This window comes from Electrophorus electricus, chromosome 9, assembly GCF_041902795.1.
Source record: "Electrophorus electricus isolate QZ-2024a chromosome 9, ASM4190279v1, whole genome shotgun sequence".
Classification (NCBI taxonomy): Eukaryota; Metazoa; Chordata; class Actinopteri; order Gymnotiformes; family Gymnotidae; genus Electrophorus; species Electrophorus electricus.
Genome location: NC_137505.1, coordinates 20,193,838 through 20,218,653, shown reverse-complemented (window position 1 = coordinate 20,218,653; position 24,816 = coordinate 20,193,838). Strand labels below are relative to the sequence as shown.

Genomic DNA, 24,816 nt, shown 5'->3' with positions numbered 1-24,816 from the left:
ATCAGTAGCTGACAGGTCATTAAAAACTGCTCAGCTGATTAGTGTAGTATAGCATTTATTATATTGTACATGATTAGTATTTAGTGTGAGCACTAACTGACTGCGCTGATAGTAAAGACACTGCAAGAATGGACAAACCCTCTGAGGTAATACAACAATGAAATGCAAATTCCGACCATGTAGGGATGGATTTAAACCCATTAACTGACTGATTGATTGATTGATTGATTGATTCTTTATTTATCCCCAGGGGATACATTCAACATTTCTCCTCATTGTAATGCAAATATCTCCTTTGTGCACATCACTTATTTGATTCCAATCATCTCTGAGTCCTCAAAGGGTATGTAAGCATGTGAAAGCACATGGGCTGATGAAAAGCTCTAAAGGATCCTTCATCTTTGATTGCAAAAACTTTGGCTGAAATTAACTATGCACCAAGGTAAACAAACAGAGATGCAAAATAAAAACGTAATAAATTATTTTAAATCAGCTTCAAAGGAACCTGCACAATGTTCCAGATAAAACAAAGTACATGCAAACAGCAGCCTCCTAACAGCTGTAATGTGAACAAAGAGTAAGACGACTCACTGCAGTTCTCTTCATCTGAGTTGTCTCCACAGTCATTCTGGCTGTCACATCTCCAGTGGTCTGGGATGCAGTTGTTGTTCGCACACCGAAATTCATGAGGTCCGCAGGTCTTTTCATCTTTTGCATCAGCCGCAAACAAACACACAGACGAAAAGGGCTTCAGAAGTGCATGAATATTAATGTACCAACACGGCCTTTCATAGCATAGTCGTCGTTTCCTCAGGGTGTTCCTCTGCATGTTTGACACCAAGTTCAAAACAGGCCCACACCCATGAGGCTAATCCAGTGGAACATGAAATACCTGAGTATATTGACACCGTGTAGTCCCCCACCCCCTGTTAGCTACAAAACTTGGAACTTGCTATCAAAAACTGTTACCTGAACTCAGTTGTCTCCAGAAATGATATCTTCTGTTTACTTCTTATGCTTGTGTTATGCAATACTTTTTTTTTCCAGAGTGCATGAGCTAGAGTCAAGATCAATTTTTGATACAGCAAGGCAAAAAGGATTAGCAGCATGGTAGGCACACTGTAGTTGTAAAGGTCTAAATGCCACCTGTGGCAACCAAAAATTGCTTTTATTCCACAGGATCAAATCTCTTACCGTCTCTGTCATTACTGGGAGAAAATAAAGTTTTTGGCAGATTATGCTATTTAAATGCTGCTTAATGGGTTTCAGTGGCACAGAAAGGTGAAAGGAAGCTCCTGAAAAACTCAAAAGAAAACAAAATAACAGTCCATCAAAGCAAAAGCAGTGAGTTACAATGAAACAACTTCTAATTAAAAGCACCAGCTTTCAGATGTTGGAAGGAGGAATTTGTCATACTATTATTAACTTCAGCAGAATTCCAAACTGCTGACACTGCAAGCAGTGTTTTAAATCCATAAATTTCCTTCTAATAATTTCAGTCTTACTAATAACTGAATTATTTCAATGCCATTGTAAAACTATGGAGCCCAACAAGTTCACTAACTGATATAAAAATCTACAATTACAGGTAGGTTTTTCTAGTTAAAGTGTCAAAAGAGAGAAAACCATTAAGCCAGAGAGATACTGATACACCAGGTGCAGAGTTTCCTGCTCACTGCCTTATCTTTGCAATTCACGAGCAGGATGTGTGTTTTGGCACACATTGTGTTGCTGATATCCATAATGAATCCACAAAACTCACTTATGATCAGACATAGAGAGTACACAAGCTTTGAATCAAGCCAGTAGACAAACCATTTGTATTGCAAAATGACCTAGTTACTAACCTAGTTAGCCAGTCAAAAGCAGAACAATACAGGTGTATTATATACTTTATAATGAGCATGTTTGTACATGCTATAAGAAAAACCATTTATAGTAGGTTTTTTTAGGGAACCTTAGGGATTTTTTTCACTTCAACTATACAAAAAGGAAAACACTGAATAGACTGAGAAATAAATTTGGAAAAAAGCAAAGTTTCTTTTAAAAGCTTTTCAAGCTTTTGTGGATTGCATTTTTGGCTACACAGAAAACCCAAAACCGATGGGCTTTATAAATTTAAAGTTGAGAAGCTTTAAACAGACTGATGGGGAATATTTGTAGCAAAGCGAGGATAGATCATAGCATAACGCAACATGGAAAGTGTCTGTTCTGTAGGAATGTACTGAAAGCTGAAAAATAAAAAACTTAAAAAGATGCATTCTTGATGTGCCCTTAGGATTAGTACATTTTTAGATTACACAGCTTCACATTTACCTCCACTGCATTTCATTTGTTTATTTTGTGAATTACTGATGGATGATATTTGCAGCTAAATATAATACTGTATAGCCTAAATTTTTACACACACACACACATACACACACACACACACACACACACACACACACACACACACGCGCGTGTGTGTGTGTGTGCGTGTGTGTGTAACTGAGTATATACCCAATACATAAGATATTTATGTGGGCAGTAAATGTTTATTTGCATTTGAAAAATAATGTGTTAATACAAAGCAAAAAATAAATAAACTAAACTGTAAATTAAACAATTATACAATTCAAGTGCATAATGTCAGCTTTCGAGGAAATTTACATCATCCTGTGTGAGTAATATTACTGAGTAATATATGATCCTGTATGAATCCCAGTGCTGTCTTCACTTAGTCTTCTTATTTTAGGGCACCATAAGTAACTAGACAAATTGCCAATCTCAAAAAAGGCTTGCTTTGTTAAATATTTGGTTGTAACCTTTTGTGATTAATGATGTTCTGTCAGGTGTGCTGTGCAGACATTTCCACTTTCTGCTTGTTTTGAAGCATTTGGATGGAACTGAGCACTTAGACATTTCATGTACCACCTGCATCCTAAGCACCATGTTTGAGTTGTTGTAGTTCCACAACTATATTATGCACAAGCTCTGTGCATTTAGTTTCAAAGTAGGTTAATCTTTATATTTCCCTTTGCCCCAAATATGAAGTCTTTATCAAACTGTAACCTGCCCTTTCCATTCTTGAGTCTTTTTGGTAGTTTTCATCTTACGGTAAAACCTCTCAGATTATACAGTTCTTCTCTTTATGATTATCTTTGGTCAATACATGCCTACCTCCAGATTAGTTTCTTCTCAGCAGTTTTTCATCATGATTGAAGAAACCCCAGACCTTTTATTATCTCTGTTGTGCATCAACTACTGATGCAGCACAAACAGCTGGCCTAGAAACAGTGGTTCCCTAAAATTCTGAGCCTACATCTGAACAGAGATGCGATTCCTTTATGGTTCACACAACACAGATGTAGTGAGACTGCAAGGTGTTCTCTGCTGCAGCTTTTTTTTTTTTTTTTTAACAAGAACCACTACCTCAGAGAAGTGGCACTGTTAGTGACTCAGCATTTTCGGTGAACAGAATGCACAGCAACGGAAGAATGTAATCTGTAAAGCTACTGTCCAACTAAATCAGACGATTTAGGCAACGACACAGGCCCTGGAGAATTGTTACAAGCCCACAGCTAATAAAAGCCTCGAGTGGCTCTTGATTAAAGCTGGCCGCGCTCCATCAGTGAGTGCACAGACCGTGCAGGCATGCAGAATTCACATTAGTCCCAATCAGAATCTCCCGGCGGCCTTGTGAGGTCAAATGAGGTTCCGGGTTGTGAATAATACAGGCTCACTCACCACAGTTGGCCTCATCCGAACCGTCGGCGCAGTCTGGGTCCTCGTCACACACCCACAGCTTGGAGATGCAGTGCATCGTGGCTTTGCACTGGAACTGGTCTGGCGAGCACGTGCTCTCAGCTGGCATTGGTTCAGAAGAAGAGAACAGAATAGGTTCACATACAAACAGTAGCAGGAACCGATAAGTATAATAATACACATCACGAGTTAATGTGTAAAAATGTGATGCAATAAATAATGTTTGAAAGAGACAGCCCCTCATTTTTATGTAGGACAGGGAAAGTTTGGAGCATAACTCATCAATAAACATCAACAAACCACTTACATGTGTAACAGTCACATTAATACCCAATTATAATGGAATAAACACAGGAGGCAAAGGGAATCTTGATAAGTCCTATTACAATTATCATTGTCAGGCTGTAGGGCTTGACAGGGAAATATTAGTAAAAGCTTTAATATGCTAAGAGTGAGGGATACATCTGGAGAGTGAAATACACCAACCCACAATCAGCCACTTTATTCTTCAGTGACATCTAATTCTACCTCTGGCAGGAAAGGCCTTTGGTGTCCACCACTCAAGCCCCTGAATACCTAATCAGTGCTTGGCTATGCTGCTAGCTCCTGCCCAACTGAGACTCATTCAGTGGGATAAAAGCTACTTTGAGTTCTGTCAGTCTGGATCATTAATATTCCTGGGGGAATAGTGAAATTGGGACAGCCTGTCTCATCCTGTCATAGCACCTCTCAACTTAAAACTGTGGTCAATGATTGTGCGTGTTTAGGAGTGGAAGGAAAAACAAGGGCTGGGGGCTTACGACAGTCGGTTTCGTCCTCTCCATCCCCACAGTCATCCTGTCCATTGCAACGCAGGTTTAATGGGATGCACTTCTGTTTCCTGGTGCACTTGAACTGGCCCGACAGACAGATATATGTATCTGCAAAGAGACATGGATTTTCACAAGTGCTGAGAGAATCAGGTTTCACTATGAGAACTGCAGCCCTAAGACTCATAGGATGTTCCTGGGGAAAAAAAGGAGCTCTATTACATAAATCAGAAACCTTCAAAGGTTAAATAAGGGAGCCAAGATCCTGGTACTGATACTGTATATCGCCTGCCTGGAAATACTGATGATGAAAAATACTAAACAACTTTATTCACTGTTAGGGTTGAAGTCTGTTCCAAAGCATATTAAATACTGCTGTAACACATCCACGTGTAATCTTTCTGATGCCTCTGCAGTCGTGAAGGTGGAAGACACACTGCTCCGCTCACCGCAGTTGGCCTCATCTGAGTTGTCCCCACAGTCATTCTCTCCATCACAGATGAAAGGAGGCAGCGCACACAAGCCTGTGCCGCACTGGAAGCGCCCAGGCTGACATTTGAATTCCGCTGAGAAAGAAAAAAAAAAAAAAAAAAAAAGATGATTAACAGGAATGTCACAGGGATATCCAGTGATTTGGGCATTGGTGTGTTTTTTAAAAGGCAGGGTAGCAAGGTCACCTGGAATTAATCATTCAGTCATGAATAAATTATTTCCCTAAATACTGCTCTCAGATTTAATGCTACCGCCCCTCTTAAGAGTAGCAGCAGCAGCTTTGTTTATTAATCAGCAACTGACAGTCATCTTTTGTTGTACCATCCAGATGCAATGTATGTAACATGCAGCCCTTCATCATCAGGCTTTTAAATCAAGTCAGTAAAAAGAAATACATTTAGAACCATGAAACATTTATTTTCCTCAACACTATAAAAGACTGTAACATATCACAGTAATAAAGATCTCGGATGAGGTGCAGTTAATTTCAATTTGTGTCAAGGCAGCAAATGTTGTATAATAGCATTCTCCAAGGGGGGTAAAAGTGTTTGGAGGCTAGAATAACCATTACTGACAATTAGTGCTAATGATCTGTGTGGTCCATATGGCAAGGCTGTGTAATGCTATGGGTCACCCACTCACGACAATCTGAAGGCTCATCAGAACCATCCCCACAGTCGTCCACTGTGTCGCACTTCCACCAGAACGGTATACACTCGTCCGTGCCACAGCGGAACTGCAGCACAAACCCGACCACATGCACACAGTTAGCCAATGGGATCATGTTAAATTAATGATCGAAAGCAGTTCACTGCAAATGTGGCTGATCGGATGAGCCAGAGCTTCCTGACCTGGCTGGCTGTGCAGTTGGAAAGGCAGGTCTTGTTATCGGCAGCCAGGTAAAAGTTAGTGGGACAGGCACACTTATGACCTCCACCAGGGGACAAAAGGCACAGGTGACTGCAACCTCCATTAGCCACCTGACACTGGTGTTTGGGTACTGGAGGAATCATTTTTAAAAATTGTATTGAAAGGGAAAAACGCTGCACATTTAGAAGCATAGTAAATTTAAATATAAGAGATCCATACCCTCAGGCTGGCGCAGAGGGTGATACACTGTTATGGATTTTATGGCTTGCCAGGAATTGAGAAGTTCTACTGCATGAGCACCAGAGGTTTTGTGTGCACGGCGTAGAGACTTTGATTTGCCATCTGTCCAGTAGATGAAGTCCTCAAACAAGGTCAGCCCCATCACGCCCTGGATATGGTCGTGAGGAACTAATGTGGAAGGTATCGGTCAAAACTTCAGCAAAAATCTAATTCCCATATTAACGGTTTTGCATAAGATCACCTATTTATGGTACAGTTACATAGGAATAGTTTAATTGCTGCAATCGTTCACTTAGCACACTTTTTTTTCTCTCAGTCCTCAGCTCACCTCATAGTTCACACAGTTTTCATTCTCCTATCATCTAGTACTCACCAAGCTACACAGTCAAACAAAGACGCAACACATATGCACATAGATATATAAAAGAAGAGCAAACAGGTACTAGCATACACTGGTTATCTATCTCTCTGTACCTTTGTGCTTTTGGGAGCCATCCATATTGGCAAAAAAGATGTGACTGTCATCAGCCCAGTAGATTCTCTTGTTGGTGTAGTCAACAGTAAGGGCGGAGGGGCTGTAGATTTCCTTGTCCACAATCACAGTCTGGCCCTGACCGTCCATGCTTGCACGGCCCACGTATGGGTGTTCACAGCAGTCAATCCAGAACACATACCTGAGGAGAGCTATAATGTATTAGCTCAGAACTGACATGCTGTCATACTGAATCTTGTATAAAATGAATCATGTTTGCTTCGTACCCTAACTGGGCATCCAGAGCCAGATCGGTGGGGTTCTTAAGGCCGGAGCTCAGTAGCACAGTGGGATATAGTCCATTGGATTTGGATACTTCAAGGCTCTTTCTCTCTATATCACACCAGTACAAGTTCTTCCCGATCCAGTCAACAGCCAGTGCGCTGGGCACAGCTGTTCTGTGAACAACCTAAGAGAAGAAAATGCAGATTTTCAGGCCCTACTACACATATCCAACGTAACATGTAAGGAATAGTCATGTTCAATATGAAGTTTGACATGCAAATCCAGGGAAATGTGTTTTGAAAATGAACGGTAAGGCAAAATGCAAATAAGCAGCCTACAGTTTAAGGAAAGACATGTATGAAAATCAGTACGATGAGAATGGAACAAAGTGATAAACTGTGTTGCGATGCTTAAATGAGCCTCATCTGCTCGTGGGCTAAACAAGTGCGCCACTTGGCAGAAGATACTTTGGAACTGCAGCCTGTGCAGGCTGCCATTATGACATATGATTTACTTTGATGTTTTCACTATCATCATCTAACATGTTGGGCAGGGGGAGGGGGTGTCTGATTGTATAGCTGTACCAGTTGACAAGGCTGTCCCTTTAGCTATAATTTCATCAGAGCTGAGCTTGAAGCATTTTTTGAAAACACAGTAATGCCTCCATGCCTGCTGATCAGGAGAGGCAACATTAATATTCTAAGAGGAAAAGAAAAGCCTGTGGTATTCTGGTGATCTCATCTAGCATTGATTTGAAGGACTGCCTTCCATGGAAATGAAGGTTAACTAATTTAAAATGTCAGTATTTGAATACATATGCATGGAAAGGAGTGAAGACTCTCAACTGTGTCCCTTGCTTGCAGTATCTTTAGTAACACATTCCTTTCTTGGTGCCTTGTGAATATGGACTAAATGATAACAAGAAATATATATATATATATATATATATATATATATATATATATATATATATATATATATATATATATATATATATATATCTTAAATAACATCTAAATCTGAAGTAGCCTGTTGAATATTAATCTATAAATTTCTTTCAAAGGCCAATTTTGTAATGAAGCATGATATCAACACTAACTCTTAACACTATCACTAACCATTAATTCGGCACTGATTTCCTAATTAAACTGCCCCAAAGGCATTATCTAAGGTATAACTTGTTTTATGATGGCTAGCACAAAGGCAGGTCTGATAGAACCTCTGTCACACATGAATATTTATATTGCAAGATTACAGCAATGAAACCAGAACATCTCATTATGTAGACCTGCTGGTGAGGTCCATCTACATGTTTGAGCTTTAGTGTGATAGAGATGAGGGCAAAAACTGGATATCATTATGGACATACATATTCAGGCCTTATGATGATTTTATTTTTTCCTCATATTATAAAGGTCAAGCCGTATATATTAAATGTCAAGCACTACATGTACTCATTTAAACTGTCTTTTCTAAAATAGTAATGCTGATTGGTGGGATAGATCTGTGGTTGGAAGAGTAACAGAATTAGTTTGGACAGTTGTGCCCTTTAAGCCCACACATTTGTGAATTCCACATGTAAATCAGGAACAGCCAAACAGGGTTTTTTGAGTTTAAAGTACTTCTTTGTTGACTCCTCTCCTGTATCACAATAGGAGAAAGCATCACTAGTTAAAAATTGATCCATCTGTGTCTTCTCTTTTACAACTAGAAAAAATTTAAACATCATAAAAGGAATATTGTTACACCTACTAAACTATGATTAACAGAACCAAGTTCAAAGTTGAAAACATAGAAGAAAAAAACAATATACTTTTGATAGACCAAACACACTGATTAAACCTTGTATCATTTAGTTAACACTTTTATCCAAAGCAACTTACAACTGAGTACAACTTGAGCATTGCTCAGGAGCCCACGAGTAGTAACGTGGCAGTGATGGAGCTTGAACCAGCAACATTCCAAATATAAGTCAAGTACCTTAACCACTGAGATACCTCTGCCCACTCAGCCCAGCTTAAAGTAATTAAACAGACACACAAAATCATTTAGACAATCAGTGAATTAGTAGCTATTCTATAAATATACTCCAATTAAATATCACATCCTTGCATAGATGTGGGAGAATGGCCAACAAGGATGATAAAAGACCATAACACCTTTCAAGAACCATATGTTGGAGGATGTTGAAAAAAAACAAATTGCTGTTTGGCTAAGCTCAAGGTAGTCTCACAGTTGATAAAGATTAATAATAATAAGCACGTTACTATTATTCTTAGTATTTTTACTAAATTACCAGGCTCTGGATATTTGGCGCTAAACTACAGGTTAAAATCTTCTTAAGATCAAGTTAATGAAGTGCCTAGTGTTATGAAACCTTTGGCAAACATACCCCAGGTTGGTTATAGAAGTGGTTAGTGCAACCATTCATATATCTGCATTTTGGGGACTTATGTCCAATGGACTCTGGTGTGAATCCCAGGCTTTCCAGGATATGAGAAAGCCTTTTGACCTACACTAGAGTTCCTTAATACAGAAGGATTAAAGTCCCTTCTCCAGTGGCATGCTGATGCAATAGCCTTTCGAACTGAACATATCACAGTTTGCATTATTTCCCATTTTCAGTGTTCTGGTAATCATTCCCCTACATTCTAATGAGTTTGAGATGGCTTCAGTCCATGCTGAGAAGGAGAGATGAGAAAGTTGGGTATGGGGGTCTCTGGGTGCAATGAAGCCAAATGAGGTCTTGGCCCTGCACTGAAACTAACGAGATAGTGGAAAGGGCGGCTCTGCAGGTGCACTGTAAAGGTTTACATTTGAGCACCAGCTGTGTGAACCTTAATAGGTACTTGCCCAATACATGAGGAAGAACTGTTAGCTACATGACTTTTAGCATCCTAGCACATTGATAGCTAATGCCAACAGTTTTACTGCCAATGGTCACGCTGGGTATATTTTCCAAAAGCTTAGAAAGCCGTAGGATCTCTTGAGAATTTCATGTAGCATGTTGCAAAGGTAACATTCAAAACCTAGACATATTCTGTCTAGTGGGTCACATGAACACTAGAATCGGATGTTAGGGTACAGACAATTATGCAGTTAATTTGTTCTTAGGCTTTAATTACTAAAAATTCTAGTCACAGTTAAAGGAATTGTTCAGCTAATGTTCCTCTACAAGGCTAATGTGGCTTGATAATGAACCTTAACAATATTGGCAGGAATCTTTATCTTTTATTGAGCATACAGGAAACAGTCATGTAGAGAGAGAAGAAAGGAAAGGAAGAGAAAGCGAAGAACACTAAAGAAAACCATACCTTAAGGTCGCTACCATTCAGCCGGATTCGGTTTATCCTTCGACCACTGGGTCTACTAGAGTCAACCCAGTAGATGAACTCCTTCCTGTAGTCAAAATCTAAGCTGATAATGTGGTTCAGACCCTTTTGAAGTAAACAGAAAAGGTGTTAGAAACTGAAGAGATGAATCACAGCACAAATATCTCCACCATGGGTTGTTACCCTGTTTTTTCAGTAGCGATCTGTGCCACAAACTCCAGAAAGCACATTTTTGATAATCCAAATGAAACAGCTCTTCAGAAAGACAAAGGAGCATTCAGCTTTGTTCCCTTACTCTAATTAACTCAAGGGTTGAATTAGCCACTTCAGATGCAGTTTTCCCTCAGTCTCTCAGACCAAATCTGTCAGGAATGTAGATGAGAAACATAGTGCACATACATTCCATTTGATACCTAATCAGTGTATTGATTTTGGAAGAGGAGGCTGCGAGATGGGCGCCTCAGGTGGGGCTAGGAATGTTCAGAAAGCCTTCCAACAGGATGCTGAGGTACATCCATTACTGTCATGTTGGCATCAGTCTGCTGTCAGTCAGCGGAGGCCTTCACCGACCCCCCCCCCCCCTTCCACTCACCTCAGCACAGTTGCTGAGATTCGGCGACAGCACTGATGACAAGTGAAAGCAGACCCGACACCTTCATCAGATCATCAGCACTCCCATAGACAAGTCACAAAGTGTCTTCCGGGACTCACAGTAAGACCAACTATGAGCTAGTTATTTTATGGAGAGACTGAGAGAAAAAGATGTTTAGTCTAGGCATTGAAAAAAAATCGGAGCTGTGCTTTGACAACACAATACAATGTTTTCAGCGTTTCAATAGATGCATACCTGCCACCAAATTTATTAGGATGTTAATTAATATCTAATGGCCATCCTTTGCCAAGCACAGTTTGTGTTGAATGACCATATTTGGCTGGATTTTTGGATAACACATCCACTCTCAACCTACCCACCACAGTGATTAATTCGCTGTGCCTGATAAACTTGTACCAGCTCAGTACCCACAACCATGAAAGGACACTGTTTGTGTTTGTGTTTTGTTGAGAATGGTTCACCACCCAAAAAATATATTCTTCTGTGGTCAGAAACTGACCAATGATAAATGGGCTAGAGGGTGGCTGATCAGTTGTGCTTGGTAATTGTACACTTATTAAATGCACATATATAGTTAAGACAGTAAGTGTACGTATTGTCTAACGCCGGAGTCAGACTGCATGAACTCAGCCTGACTTTGACAAGATTTTATCGTAGCCGGCAAATTTACAGTGTCTGGCCTGATCATGACCATTGAAAATGAGAAACAGGTCTTGTAGCGTGACATAATCAAAGAACAGCAATGTGGCGCACAATACTGCAACAAAAAGTCCAGCATGTCAGAATTTTTTGTATTTTCTTGCCTAATCTGATGCTGCGATGTGTTCCTTCACCTTTGATGAGGATCAATAGGATGACATTACATATACGGACCTTATTGGTTAGAGATACAGTATATGAAGAGAAAGATGGATGCTGTTAATGCTGATTTCACCTTATTAGAACATTATTATTATTATTAATAAACATATCTTTGTAATCAGAGTATGCAGTTTCAAAAACCTCCATGACAACCTCAGTTTACATACAGTGAACCTGGTAGTTAGACACATGTATGTGGTGTTGAGTTGAAGGACAGCCCTTACTGTCCAGAACCCAGTTTTCTTTCTTTTCCTTTCCTTTCCCTAACTCAAAACCACCAGCATCACACACAGTGCTTCTGTAGTCATGATGGACACATTTCTGACCCATCTCCCCAATGACCTATGAACTTTCACAAGAGTATGAACGATGCTTGGTCAGCATCAAACTTGCAGTGTTGCCAGTCTCCTAACTAAAACATGGCAAGAATTTATGTCACTACGATAATCATAGTGGCATAAATCCTTGCCATGGCTGACACAGGGAAACACAAAAACATTGTGTAGTCTGATCCCAGCATGTGTTTCTAAGAAAGTGGCTGATGCATGTATAATCTACAAAGACAATAAAATACTAAATTACTACTGTAGACAGGTTTCAAACTGATTTAATCTTTCAGATGAATGTTATTCATAAATAATAAATGACTTACAGTGAACATTCAGCAGCACAGTAGTTTAGTATGAAGTCAACTACATTAGATATTGAAAGGTCCACTAATATATTCATTGTACATTCATTAAGTCAAAATAGTGATTAATGTGACTACTACTAAAACCCCTGGATAAAGGGGGATTTATTCAGAGCCCTTACAGACACCATCAACTGCAATGCATAATATAATGAGTGCAATTTGCAGATTTGGAAACAACTGCAATTAAGACACTAATTCTGGAACCTAAATAAATCGACTTTATGCTCAGATACAATAATGGGAAAATCTAAAAACATGGTCAGTGATGGTAGTGAACAAAAGGAGTTGTAAAGCCATCAGATATTATTTAGGCCAATACAAAGAAAAATACATTCCAGTCATACCACAAGAAAACTGCTCAACATGAAAAGTTGAATGCACCAGGACAGAGACAGATATAGTAAGAGCTAATCATCACAATGCTAGATGGGTAGGGAAAGGGGAAAATATAATGAAAAGGGAAAAAAAAATGTCAATGAGGTATTGCTACTTGTCCTTACAGACCAGGGACACACAATGTGTTTTCACTCGGTTAACGTGAAGCGTCACCAAGAAAGTGCATAGTAAATGACTTCAATTAGTCTTTTCAAAGGAGAGAGCCAGCAATTGCCAGCATGTTGTTATCGTACCCCCATCACCATGGCTCTTAATTGGTACTCTATTAAGCTTTCAGCAGTTCTGTTTTGTGGCCTGCTCTATGAATCACCACTGGGATTTGGAGTAGCACATTCTGTTGGACAAAGGTCTGGCCATGTGTTTTTACACAAACACTGATTAAACAAGAGGGGGACTGCTACAGTACAATAAAGAATGCAAAGAGTAAGCAAGTGAGAGAAAAGTTTACCTGTTTCAGTAGTGTGTAATTAGACCCATCAACACTTAGTTTTCTAATTTCATGATGGTCGGCAAGTATAAGAAATGGCTCTTCAGCTAAATAAAGTAGAAAAAAGCATCATTAGCAATGATTTTAACCTGCTTACTCAAAGCCACTGTCAGACAACCTTTGACATTAAGGCAAGTTTACATGTGTTTTATTTCTTGATAAGCAGTGAAATAAATCCAGAGTAACCACGTTTCAGCAAGTTTATTACTACATAGGGTAGAATAATTCTCTTAGAAACAAACTAAAAGCTATGGCTATAAAGAACTGTGCAACACAAGGCAAACTACCCATTAAAGCACTCGGTGAGCTAACCCTTCGGCGACAGAACAGACTGAATTACCTGAGAGAGATCTGCAACTATCTGGGTTATGTTCTGAAGCTTCGTAACCATCCACACACAAGCACTTGTAAGAGCCATAAGTGTTGATACAAGTTTGACTGCAGGGGAGACTGGAGGAGCATTCGTCAATGTCTACACAGCTTTTCCCATCATCCTTCAGGCGGAACCCCGGCCAACACGTACACTAGATACATCCATGACAAATAACAGGAGATCATTAGAATATACAGTTTTTGAATAAATGCACTAACATGCCAAAATTATTAGTTTGGATTCATTCTGCAATTAATTAACTCAACATGTGCAAGGGGCTTATAAATCAAATTTCAAGTCAGCATATCCATAATTTCTTGATAAATTATCAAGAAAAACCCCAAATGGCAGATGTTCGAAACAAGCTACTATAATAACTAATGCTTTGGCGAGACAAGCCCATATGTAGCTTTCACCATCATATGCTTTGGGTCTTACAGACATTGTCATGTGGAAAAAATATGGCTTGCTGGTTCCAGCTGGTCCAAGTCTTAATGTTCCCTGCTCTTTGCACATCCCATGGCCCCAGTGGCATTGTGCAGATCCTTCAATTTATACTGCATTGCCTGAAGGTCCTATGTCCTCTGGCATAAGTTCTGTTCCAATGGAATCTTTATTGATTCAGAATAGGAGATATTTGAAAGGATTCAGCCTTAGACCAATAGCCAGACTCTCCATGCTGACAGCTCTGATGACCACAGGTCACATGGAAAAGATGCTTGTGGACCGGGCATGATCCAGACCAGTGAGACAGCCCATTCGCCCTTCAGAAACGCAGCAGAACTGTCGATCACAATGACAGGACCGAGGGATCCTTCTTACAATTAATGGTACCAGACAGTTCCTTTATGCCCTAGCATGTATAGCAAGCAAAAATTGTCTGGAAAAAGTTCAGTCTTATAAAGAAAAACTTAAATCTTTGAGAATTATAGCCCACAGAATGAAAAATTTCAAAATGAGTTTTGACAATTCCTTTTCAAAATTAAGAGAAAAAAAGCAAAAATAATAATTCTTGGTACCCTCCCTTTTACCCTCATTCCTCACTTTCAGTATGAAAAATTTGCTTACTTGTTTTGAGAACCAGAATCTGTTGGTGGAGTCATTCAAAGTTATATTCTCTTTCTCAGGCATTACCACTTTTATTTTGTTACCACTTTTAACTAGCACCACAGATGAAACACAGATGAGTGGTTCTGAACCTCAAGCTGGGAGAATAAACATATATCTTTCTATCTATTAGTTAATCACTTAATATTCTGCTTTTGATCACATCACGAACTTTGTTTCAAAAGACATTTATCAATACAAGGCTAAATACAATTTGAAAAAGCCATGAACATCTGTATAAAGTTCTTGCTTTCTCAGACTTTGTGCTTAGCTCTAAAGCTCAGCTATGTATCTAATCTCTCGTCTCTGCCTTAAGGTATATAGTTTACATAAATGCATGTGTTTGGACAAACCACAACAGCTACAGTAGTCATGCATACATCATATTTGGAAAACTCCAGTCATTGAGCTATTTTTTACATAGCCTATACAGCTCTAATAGCGGTTTGTAAGTGCTCAGTTCGGTCCCCTGGAATGCTCTGCTGGGTCTGCATCTAGGACTGTGCTATGTCAGGTAACGACCCCTAATCTAAAATATAGAATATAACTATAACCTGTTTCTAATTTATTTTTCTTGGCTCTCAACTAGTAAGCCAGCATGATAGTTTTGTCTCAATATGGATTGCTCACAAAAGATTCACAACAGCAGCAGCATGAACTAATTTAGACATTCAACATTAAGGTCCTAGGTAAGGGTATGACTGCTCACAAACCTTGTATCCCACTAGTAAGTCTTGGCAGTCTTGGGTACAGCCACTGACACGTCGATTTAAGCACTCGTTAATGTTGCAGTTCTTCTCGTCTGAGCGGTCTCCACAGTCATCTCTCTGGTCACACAGGCTGGTCTCCGATATACAGCGGCCGTTGGTGCACATGAAAAAAGAGCCATTGCACAGGCTCTCTGGAAGAAGAACAGCCACAAGTAGAATAAAAACCCTGTTTTCTGACACAATATAAATTGGAGTATATTATACGCACTTCTATCATGCGGCAAAGCCACCATATAGGCCAAAAAACCCTGAATAAATGAATAAACCAATAAGACAGAAGACCAAATAGTATTCAGAAGCTTTATGCAAGTGGCAGCAAGCTCAAAGGCTTTTTACAGATGGTGGTTCCACTCAGCCAAAATTCACATCCCCCCCCCCCCCCCGAGGTCTGCCTCCGTCCGTGGCTTTCACTAGTGGTGTTCCCTCTGCTGCTTGTATTCTGTCAGATGCTGGGTGAGCCCTGTTTCCATTGGAAATAAACCCTTGAGAGGCAGGCTGTGCAGGACCCTTACCAGCAGCCAGGCATTTGAGGTTACGAGGGAGCTCGTCGGAACGGTCCGGGCAGTCCGGATAACCGTCGCACTCCCACTGCGTACTGAGCAGGCAGCGTCCATCGGCGCAGCGGAATTCATCCGGCCCACATGAGCGGTACACTGCAGGAGACAGGAAGCCATGAGCCCCCTGACATGTACATCCTCCCTCAAATGGCGTTTCAATGCTCGACAAACTAAACTGTGCACCATTCCTTCCAGAGTTAAAAACCACAACTTGGCAAATGGGATCAGGTTGTTTTCCTACTGCCGATCGGCTGTGTCCTTATATTAAGAGGACAGTTCAAGCAACCTTTGCGAGAATGACCAATCCTAAAAAGCAGAACCAGGAACATGTCTAGGGATCCGTGTGACAGATACATCAGAACATTACTATGAGAACAGAATAGCTGTAGATCCTATGCAGGATGAGCAGATATGTGCCAGAGCGACATGATTAGCGCCAAGTTTGCTAACAGTCCTCTAAATGCCTCTGCTGGCCTTTAACTTTCATGTAGCAGTTTTTAACTAAGACTTTAAAATACCACTTTTTATCTCCTTAAAACATGTCCATAACCAAACATTTACTACCTAATTTTATTTTTAACTGACACCGAAGTAGCTTTCTCAGCTTAGAGTAATGACTGCTAGTTGGCTGGGAAACTGCTACATTCATGCCCCCCACTGAAGGGTTGCCCTTTCTCGTTCAACCCCAATTTTCCAATCAAATAAAGTTCATATAATGTACATTTACAAATACATACATTATTTCATGAAAAAGACAGAACTCCTTTCTTTATAACATTTTTTAAATCTTTTTTTTTTGCAATTCAATGCAATTCAAGAACGGATTCTTCAAGAATTCAAGAACGGAAACGGAAAATGAGCTGAAAGCTTAAGGTTTCATTGAAGGTTAAATTAAATTTTTACACTTTTTTAAAGAAGACATTTAAAGGTTTTGCTTTACACTTACACTATATGGTGGCCCTAGTTGATGGCCCTATTTTTTCTTACACAGAAATGAAATGAAGGACTTCTCTATGTCCCATAGACTTTACAGCAGCACACAGCGTATTTACTGCAGCGAAGTAATAAAGAGAAAGAAAGCTATCGCTTACCACATTCCACTGACTCATCGGACCCATCCCCACAGTCATTGTCATGGTCACACACAAAGCGTTTTGGGATGCAGGCCTTGTTAAGACATCTGAAGGCATTTTCATCACATGTGATATTAGGTGCTGTGGGTAAAAACCAGGAGCTGGAGTTACAGCAAAGACCTCAGCGATATTTACCACATTATTGAACAAAACCACAATAAACAGTTAGTCTACATGTCAGATCAGTGCACTACACGTTGAAGATGATCATTTCAAATCAAATAAGGGAAAAAAAATTCTTTGTCATTTATAGTCAATACATCTGCCCATATTCTTTATAATAAAAAAAATATATGTTTACACACTAAATTGACACTCCTGTGTGGCAGTTCCAATAGCACTGACATGAAAAAGGCACTGGCTGGAAGAATATGGATCTTTACCACAGCCAGCTGCTGACAGTTCATCGCTGCCATCGGGGCAGTCTCGTTCACCGTCACAGAGCCAGCGCCTGGGCACACAGGCATAGGACCCCGGGCAACTGAACAATCCAGGGCTGCAGGTCACAGAGCCTGAGTAAGAATTGATCATGTTAGTGAAGGAGTGCGAACTGCAGCTCACATCTGTTCAGACTGATAGACTTTAATGCACCAAGACGGCTTACATGACCAGCATCGGGGCTTGAACATCCATTCTGGAAATGATTTTATAAGAGAATATGGTGCATTTAAGTTAGCAAGGTCTATTTTACTGGTCTGACCGTTTTTTCTCTGTTTAATTGTATCTGTATGATAATATGTAATATGTCTCTGACATTCCATTACAACTTCATAACCTTTACCACTAATGTCTATTAATACGTTTGACACCTCTGGATCTCCACTATCAGGATATTTTTATAAGGCTACATCTAATTTGAACTCTCTGTTAATTTTCTCTGAAATGGATTCAAAACCGTGCCTATAGGTAGGCTTTGACAGTACTCATCTAGCACTGTAGGGATGTGTGTCATAATGCTTACCGCAGAGATCTTTGCTTTCATCCACTCCATCGCCACAGTCGTCCTCCCCATCACACAGCCACTGCTTGGCTATACACTTGTTCTTGGAGCAGGCAAACTGGTTCCACAGACAGGAGGAATCTATCAGCAGCAAAAGTTCAAAAATGGTGGGCAATGATAACTCTTAAGCAAGATAATTCACATGACTAACCACCTTCCCAGTGGTTTTAGAGAGGTTTGCTTTTCCGAGGATGTCTATAAACAGTGATTGTTCAGTTTTCTTTGGCTTTCCATGAGCTTTTGAATTCAAAATACCTAAAGGCATTATTTTGAAAACAAAGAAAGTAGCTCCAAAGATACTGTGAAAATGTAGCTCTTTTCGTGAAATCTATAACAATGTTAATCTCAAGCATAAACATCAGAGAGGTATTGTGCTGGTAATAAAAAATACTGGAGGAGTCTATCTACAGCAAAAGTAACAGTAATGATAACTCCAGCAGAGACAACTCACATAACTATCCACCTTCACCGTGCTTGTAAAGAGGTTTTCCAAGGCTGTGTTATCAATGGTGATGGTTCAGTTTGCTCTGGCTTTCAAAGTCTTTTGAATATAGACTACATCATCATGTGCCTTCTAACTCCCATTTTGAAAGTGTAGTGTTTTTGTAGCTGTCGCTATCAATGTTAATGACAAGCACCAACACTGGAGATCTATTGTGTTGGTAATATCTAAAAATATATGAGTACTGTTTCCATTTAATGATGAATACTAAACACCTTATACTGTCTGCATATTTGTACTGACAATTGCACTAGGACTCAGAAGACTGATTTTGTTTCCTGATTAAAAGATATGTTTGAAGATAAGCCCATATAGGTGGTTATCCCATAATTTTTAACAGAGAAATGGACAATGCAGAAAAAAAAGAAAGAATACACTTCTCAGACCTCATTGCAGATGTGTCCTGGTATTATCTTTCAGAACATAACCTCCATCTCACTGTGGTTTTTCAGTAGATTGTATCATGAATAAGTCTGGTCTGAGCTTTGAAAATATGCCAATAGAGGCAGAAAGATTCTCTCCAGGGGTCACACCATGGAGAATGGAATTATGGGTCACAGCAGGAGAGACTGGTCTCAAATTCTCATGTACCTCTGTGACTGGCTGATGCACTCACACCAAATCTTCAGATTTCCTATCTGCCTTTGAAGTGCTGACAGCGAGCAAAGATCATGTTAAAAAAATAAAAATGTTATCTTTCCAATTACTGTAGCTGTGTTAGTGGCAGAGTGGATACCTTTCTTTTAGAATGCTGGTCAGGGGAAAATCTGCTCTAATAAAAAAATCAGAATAGGCCTACTGCTTTTCAGACCATACCTTAGTACAATACCTGGAAATCTGTTGTTTCCATTCATTTACAACTGATTATAGCACAACCTTTCTGACAGCTTAAATAAAAAGAAATGTTTAAATAAATAGATACATACATAATACTCTCACAAAACATGATTTAAATGAAATTTTACAGTGAGGCCGTTTATAAATGATTGCAGGAACAGCAAGGCTTAACAATCATCTCACTGAATTTAACCTCAGTGAGAAACTGCAGTGGAGCAGTAGGTTTCTCAATACAAAAGGTCTATCACAGAGCTCCCCCACTGCACATTTACAAATGATGGGAAACAATAGTTTTAGTAAGCTATCATCAAAAAGAGAATCTATCTTTAAGGTGGCTTAGAAGTTGAGTTGCATATTTTCTGATCTGAATGTGTTTTTACTTTTTCTACCATAATTGCATGCTGTCTGTTAAAACTGGCAGCAATTTCAATGATAGAGGGATTATTAAGCAATTTTCTACCATTACAAGTATCCCCAGGAGCCTTACAATGGAGGCAAATGGGGCATGAGAGTAAAGTTTTAAAACTTTCCAATATATCAATTTAAAAAATGCCAAGGTATCACAAATCATGCTCTCTGGATGCACTACTTACTGCATTTATCTCATTAAAATGTTTTGGAAAAAAGTAATATGTAAGAGATATGGCATTTTATTTATCAAGTTTTTTAACAATTGCAGAAAACTCAAAATAAACAAATAAATAAGCAAAACCCAAATAAGACTGGAAAGCTAGTTAGACCTATTTAAGATGCACACAGTATGAGATCATCTGAAGACATGAATCACCGAGTTTTGATTTTAATAAATTTAAACCATCACTGCAAGGGTTTAAGGCCTGTGCATCCATGATTCATTAACTCTGACTGGAAGTTTCTGGGGAACATTCACTGTTGAATATATTTTGAAAATATGTCACAGTTTAGTTTGTCATCTATCATTTCCACAATTTAAGATGTTAATATTGTTTGTAAAATATTGCTTAGAATTATGAAACTCAGAATACCCTTCAAAGAAAAAAATGATGGGAACAAAATGCTCCCTTCATAAATATATACCTTCACACCATCTAAATTAAGGATTTGTCATTTCCAGTGGCAAGCCGTTTTAATACTAATGGACATTGCATTAATGACAGATCTGTTTGCACTGATAGTTGTTTCTATGGCAGCAATAAAAGTAGGAAACTCAAAGAAAAATTACTGATCTACACTCATGCAATTTTAGATTTTTAGATGGAATGATTTAAACATCTACTTTTTCATACATAAACTAATTTTTAGTCCTTTGTTTTCATAGCTGATGAGAGACCTCTGTCCAAAACAGAAACCTTGTGTACTTCACTACAATTTTTAATCTCTATCTTTATATATACAGTGATATCAAGACTGATTATATGGTGTAAATAACTGAAACAATTATACATAATAAAAATTTAAAACATACAGCTAAATAAGAGTAAAGAAATAAGTGTGGGAAAGCTAAATAACAGTTCAGGTGTGTTTGTGCTGCAGTGTGGAAGCTTGCATTATTGTGTGAATGGGAAAATCGTGGTACACATTTGATTTTGGTTTTGCTCTGTATATACAAATAAGGCTGGCTGGTCCTGGAATATCTTGCTGATCCCATGAATCATTATAGTTTATTTCACGGCTAAGGATGTTTTAATGCTAATCCTCAAGATTGCTTTCAATACTGCTGCTCTCTTTTTCTGATATTGCTCCTAAACACTGGAACAGTGTTCCAGAAAATCTTATCATCATCATCATCATCATCATCATCATCATCATCATCATCATCATCATCATCATCATCATCTTCTTCTTCATCATCATCATCTTCTTCATCTTCTTCTTCATCATCATCTTCATCATCATCTTCATCACCATCATCTTCATCTTCATCATCTTCATCATCATCTTCGTCATCATCTTCGTCATCTTTATTTTATAATTTTAAAATGAATATGAATAAAATGCAGCCTTTATAATATAATAAAGGCACTATAAAAAAGATAACAATGCATCCTTAATTTATAAATGTAATATTAACTTGTTTGTGACATAAAAGAGATTGACCTGTATTTTAACTTCCTTATTTACAATCGATCTTTTCAAATTTGGCGGCTGTGTTCTCAGAACTTGGATATTTGGCAAAATTCTCACATTGAAGGTACATAATATGACGTATCTTTGGAAGGTCACGCAGGAGAAAGATAATACAGCGGTTCTTGCAAGGAATGGATGATAATATGGAAATTTGCTGGAGTGGGTTTTGGAGTGAGGATTTTTGTTAACAACTTTACAAGAGCTTCAGGAATTAAAGAGAGTTTCGATAGAGACGACGTGAAACCAGATTTTAGAATGGCTTTCAGAATTTGAGGAGTTTGTTTGATGAAGATATTGCCTTGTAAAATGACATGTTAAAAAAATCAATTATCAATTAACTGAGTAATCTTCCATGCAATGTAATCTTCTAAACATATGCCTTTGCAGTGTAGCAGCAGGTTCTATCACTTCAAGTATAGAACCCTAGCCTGGACATTCTGTTCTTCATGTTTACCTAGTTTTCTCCAAATTTAGTCATTGCTAGTTCCCCCAGCCATCTAGGTCAACGCACGCAGACTGACACATTCTTTTCTCATCCACAACATCACAGGCCACCTGAACGTAACCAACTCTGTATAAGTGGCTATATATAATTATTTGATACTCAGTTTGGAAATGTTTACATTCTCTTATTTGAAATGATTTTTCATTTGTCACATGAAAAAACCTGAGATTATACCCTATAATACTTTAACCTGCTTTGATTAGTCTTTTGACTGACATGCAACAACCCACCACAGATGAGACAAAAAGCCTTTCAGATGTTGTGGACTGACCTTGCCTGAAGTACCGCATACATTAAACTTTTTATAATGCATACATGCAAGGCTAATAATAATAAAAAAAAAACAAAAACAAAAAGAAAAAAAACAACAACATGTGAACATACAAGGCTACCTTAATTATTAGCTATTAGTCTGACTGTATCAAACTAAATTCTGGCACATCTTTTAGTGATGCGATGTCATGGCCTTTCTCTGATCAAGCAACTGGATCCTGGTCTGAACCCAGTCTCATTTTATTGTACTGCGTGAAATACTGTTGGCAAACTAGCTAGTTAGCTTGTTTAAAAAATAAGCTTGTTTTTCCAGCAGATTGAAGTTTTCAGATTCCTAAGGCTGACATTGAGGACTGCCCCTGAGAGTGGAGTTTTTAGATTCCCAAAGACTAAGTGTTTTTATTACTCTAAATGGCTTACATTACTGTCTCTGTGGGAGGACGTCTGTAAAGCAAAGAGCTCAATTATTTTAAAAAAGTGAAAAGAATATTTGAAATGTGGTTTCAAGAAAGATAAAATCTCAGCTGACGATGTTGAAGTGATGTTAACATTATGGTCAAAGATGGGTCAATAACCAGCAGGCTGGCAGGTTTAGATCCAGCACTAGAGAGGGGATGGTGCAAGCCAGCAGTCAGGGGATTACTGGTGTCAAGAGTTCTAATTCAGCCTGCAATGTTTTGGCCCTGGAGTACTGCACTGAAGCAGGAGCTCTGCAGCACGGCTGATTCTGATTAAGACAGTAACCGCTATCTCTGTTTCTGGGAGTGTGTAGAATAGATGTTAGAATAACATTTTTAGCAATGCAATTGCTAAAAAAATGCTAAAATGCTAAAAAAAATGTAGGATTGCTGTTATATTCTCAGATTGACAGTGCCTTTAGGCATATGCATAGTGCATCAATATGTGCTAAGTGTGGGCATAGAGGAAAAGAAAAATTATGGAGGATGTTAATAATTAATGATTGCCTTGGGAGTAGCAAACAGATTGGACAAGTATTGACTAACACATGATAAATTCCTCCATCATTATACTTGTATTACTAACCTTCTAAATTAGGATATCATAATAGCATCACAGTGTTTAAAAGCAAAAAAATCTGTGGCCCTAGTTGAAAGGAAACTGTGTTCCTTTTGTAAAATCAAATGAAAATGACTGATATGTGGCTTAACACTGACTCTGGGCATTCATTTGTTTCCATCCATCCAAGGACATAAATAAAACTTTTCTTCCATAGCCTTTAGTTATGGCTGCCATATGAGCTGCTAAACTGGGTTTTGCAATCAGGGTTAGTGCCTAGAGGTGGCCCGTTATCTCTCAACACATGAGAAATCAGACTGAGAGAGCCAAAGATTGGTGGGCTGGAAGAAGCCATGCTTACCACACTGGAACTCATCTGCACCATCTTCACAATCCTTCTGCCCATCACAGAGCCACACGCTGGAGATGCAGTTCCCACTGGGACAGGCAAAGTGTCCCTCCTCACACCTGTGCCCATGGGAAACTATGACAAAAGAGGGCAGAAGATTGGTTCTGGGGGTGAGCAAAGTGGGAGGGATGTTGTGAGGCTGCTGTGGTCAATATCTCTGTGTTAGTAGATGTCGCACTGCAGGAATTTAATGATAGACCAACTGTTTTCCATTTGCAGCCAAATAAATGAAAACCAGCTTACTGCAAACAATTGTGTCTGAGACTACATCACTATTTTCTTCTCTGTGTTAAAGATACGGTGTATCATGTCAAAACCTGATCAATTAACCAGTTCTCTGTTTCTCTGACACATATTGAACTCTGAAGTCGGTTGAAATCACAGTCGAGACACGTGTGTCTGAGACATTTTGAATTAAGCTCTCACTAGCAGAGTGCTTAAAATTCCTCTGCCCTTGGTGAGTGTTGACAATTACCAGACATTATTCACCCCTTTAAGCACTTTTGGTGATTGCCGAAGCATGTAGAGAAAGACAGAGGCTTGTCTCTGCTTCATTAGACTCTTCATAAATAGTGTTTAGACAAAATTAATTTGGTTTTAATAGAACCTGACTTCTTCAAGCTGCAAAGCATAGACAGGAGAGAATTACCCTGACAGTTCATCTCATCTGCATAATCTCCACAGTCATTGGCTCCATCACAGAGCCAGGAAGGATGGATACACAATGATGTAGAGTTGCAACTGATGAAGCCCTTTTCTGACACCCCCATTTTGTAGAAATCTGAACAGTCTTTGTTACCTAAAAACAAAAACAACAAAGATACATTCTTAAGCATAATGATTTGAATAAAATGTACCCACTGGTAGTTATTCAACTGAAAATTCAGGACTCATTTATCTGATAAACTAACCTTATTTGTAAGTCATTA

At 38.9% G+C, this 24,816-nt stretch overlaps 1 protein-coding gene across 5 annotated transcripts in view; it reads right to left on the bottom strand.

The window, feature by feature from the left end:
- lrp1bb (low density lipoprotein receptor-related protein 1Bb) overlaps nt 1-24,816 on the bottom strand; it is a 218,232-nt gene that overhangs the window by 30,739 nt on the left and 162,677 nt on the right. For all 5 annotated transcript variants that reach the window (XR_014125233.1, XM_027032840.3, XM_081720521.1 and 2 more), the window contains 19 exons: nt 24,537-24,686; nt 23,840-23,962; nt 18,200-18,319; nt 17,622-17,750; nt 17,197-17,319; nt 16,061-16,201; nt 15,492-15,679; nt 13,639-13,822; nt 13,260-13,345; nt 10,230-10,352; nt 6,918-7,099; nt 6,633-6,832; nt 6,138-6,326; nt 5,900-6,048; nt 5,691-5,784; nt 5,006-5,122; nt 4,548-4,667; nt 3,730-3,849; nt 592-708 (listed from right to left, as the gene is read on the bottom strand). Coding sequence is in view for 4 of the 5 variants with exons in the window: in XM_027032840.3 (XP_026888641.3) it covers nt 592-708; nt 3,730-3,849; nt 4,548-4,667; nt 5,006-5,122; nt 5,691-5,784; nt 5,900-6,048; nt 6,138-6,326; nt 6,633-6,832; nt 6,918-7,099; nt 10,230-10,352; nt 13,260-13,345; nt 13,639-13,822; nt 15,492-15,679; nt 16,061-16,201; nt 17,197-17,319; nt 17,622-17,750; nt 18,200-18,319; nt 23,840-23,962; nt 24,537-24,686 (2,655 nt within the window). In the remaining variant the exon portion in view is untranslated. The remainder of the gene's footprint in view (nt 1-591; nt 709-3,729; nt 3,850-4,547; nt 4,668-5,005; nt 5,123-5,690; nt 5,785-5,899; nt 6,049-6,137; nt 6,327-6,632; nt 6,833-6,917; nt 7,100-10,229; nt 10,353-13,259; nt 13,346-13,638; nt 13,823-15,491; nt 15,680-16,060; nt 16,202-17,196; nt 17,320-17,621; nt 17,751-18,199; nt 18,320-23,839; nt 23,963-24,536; nt 24,687-24,816) is intronic.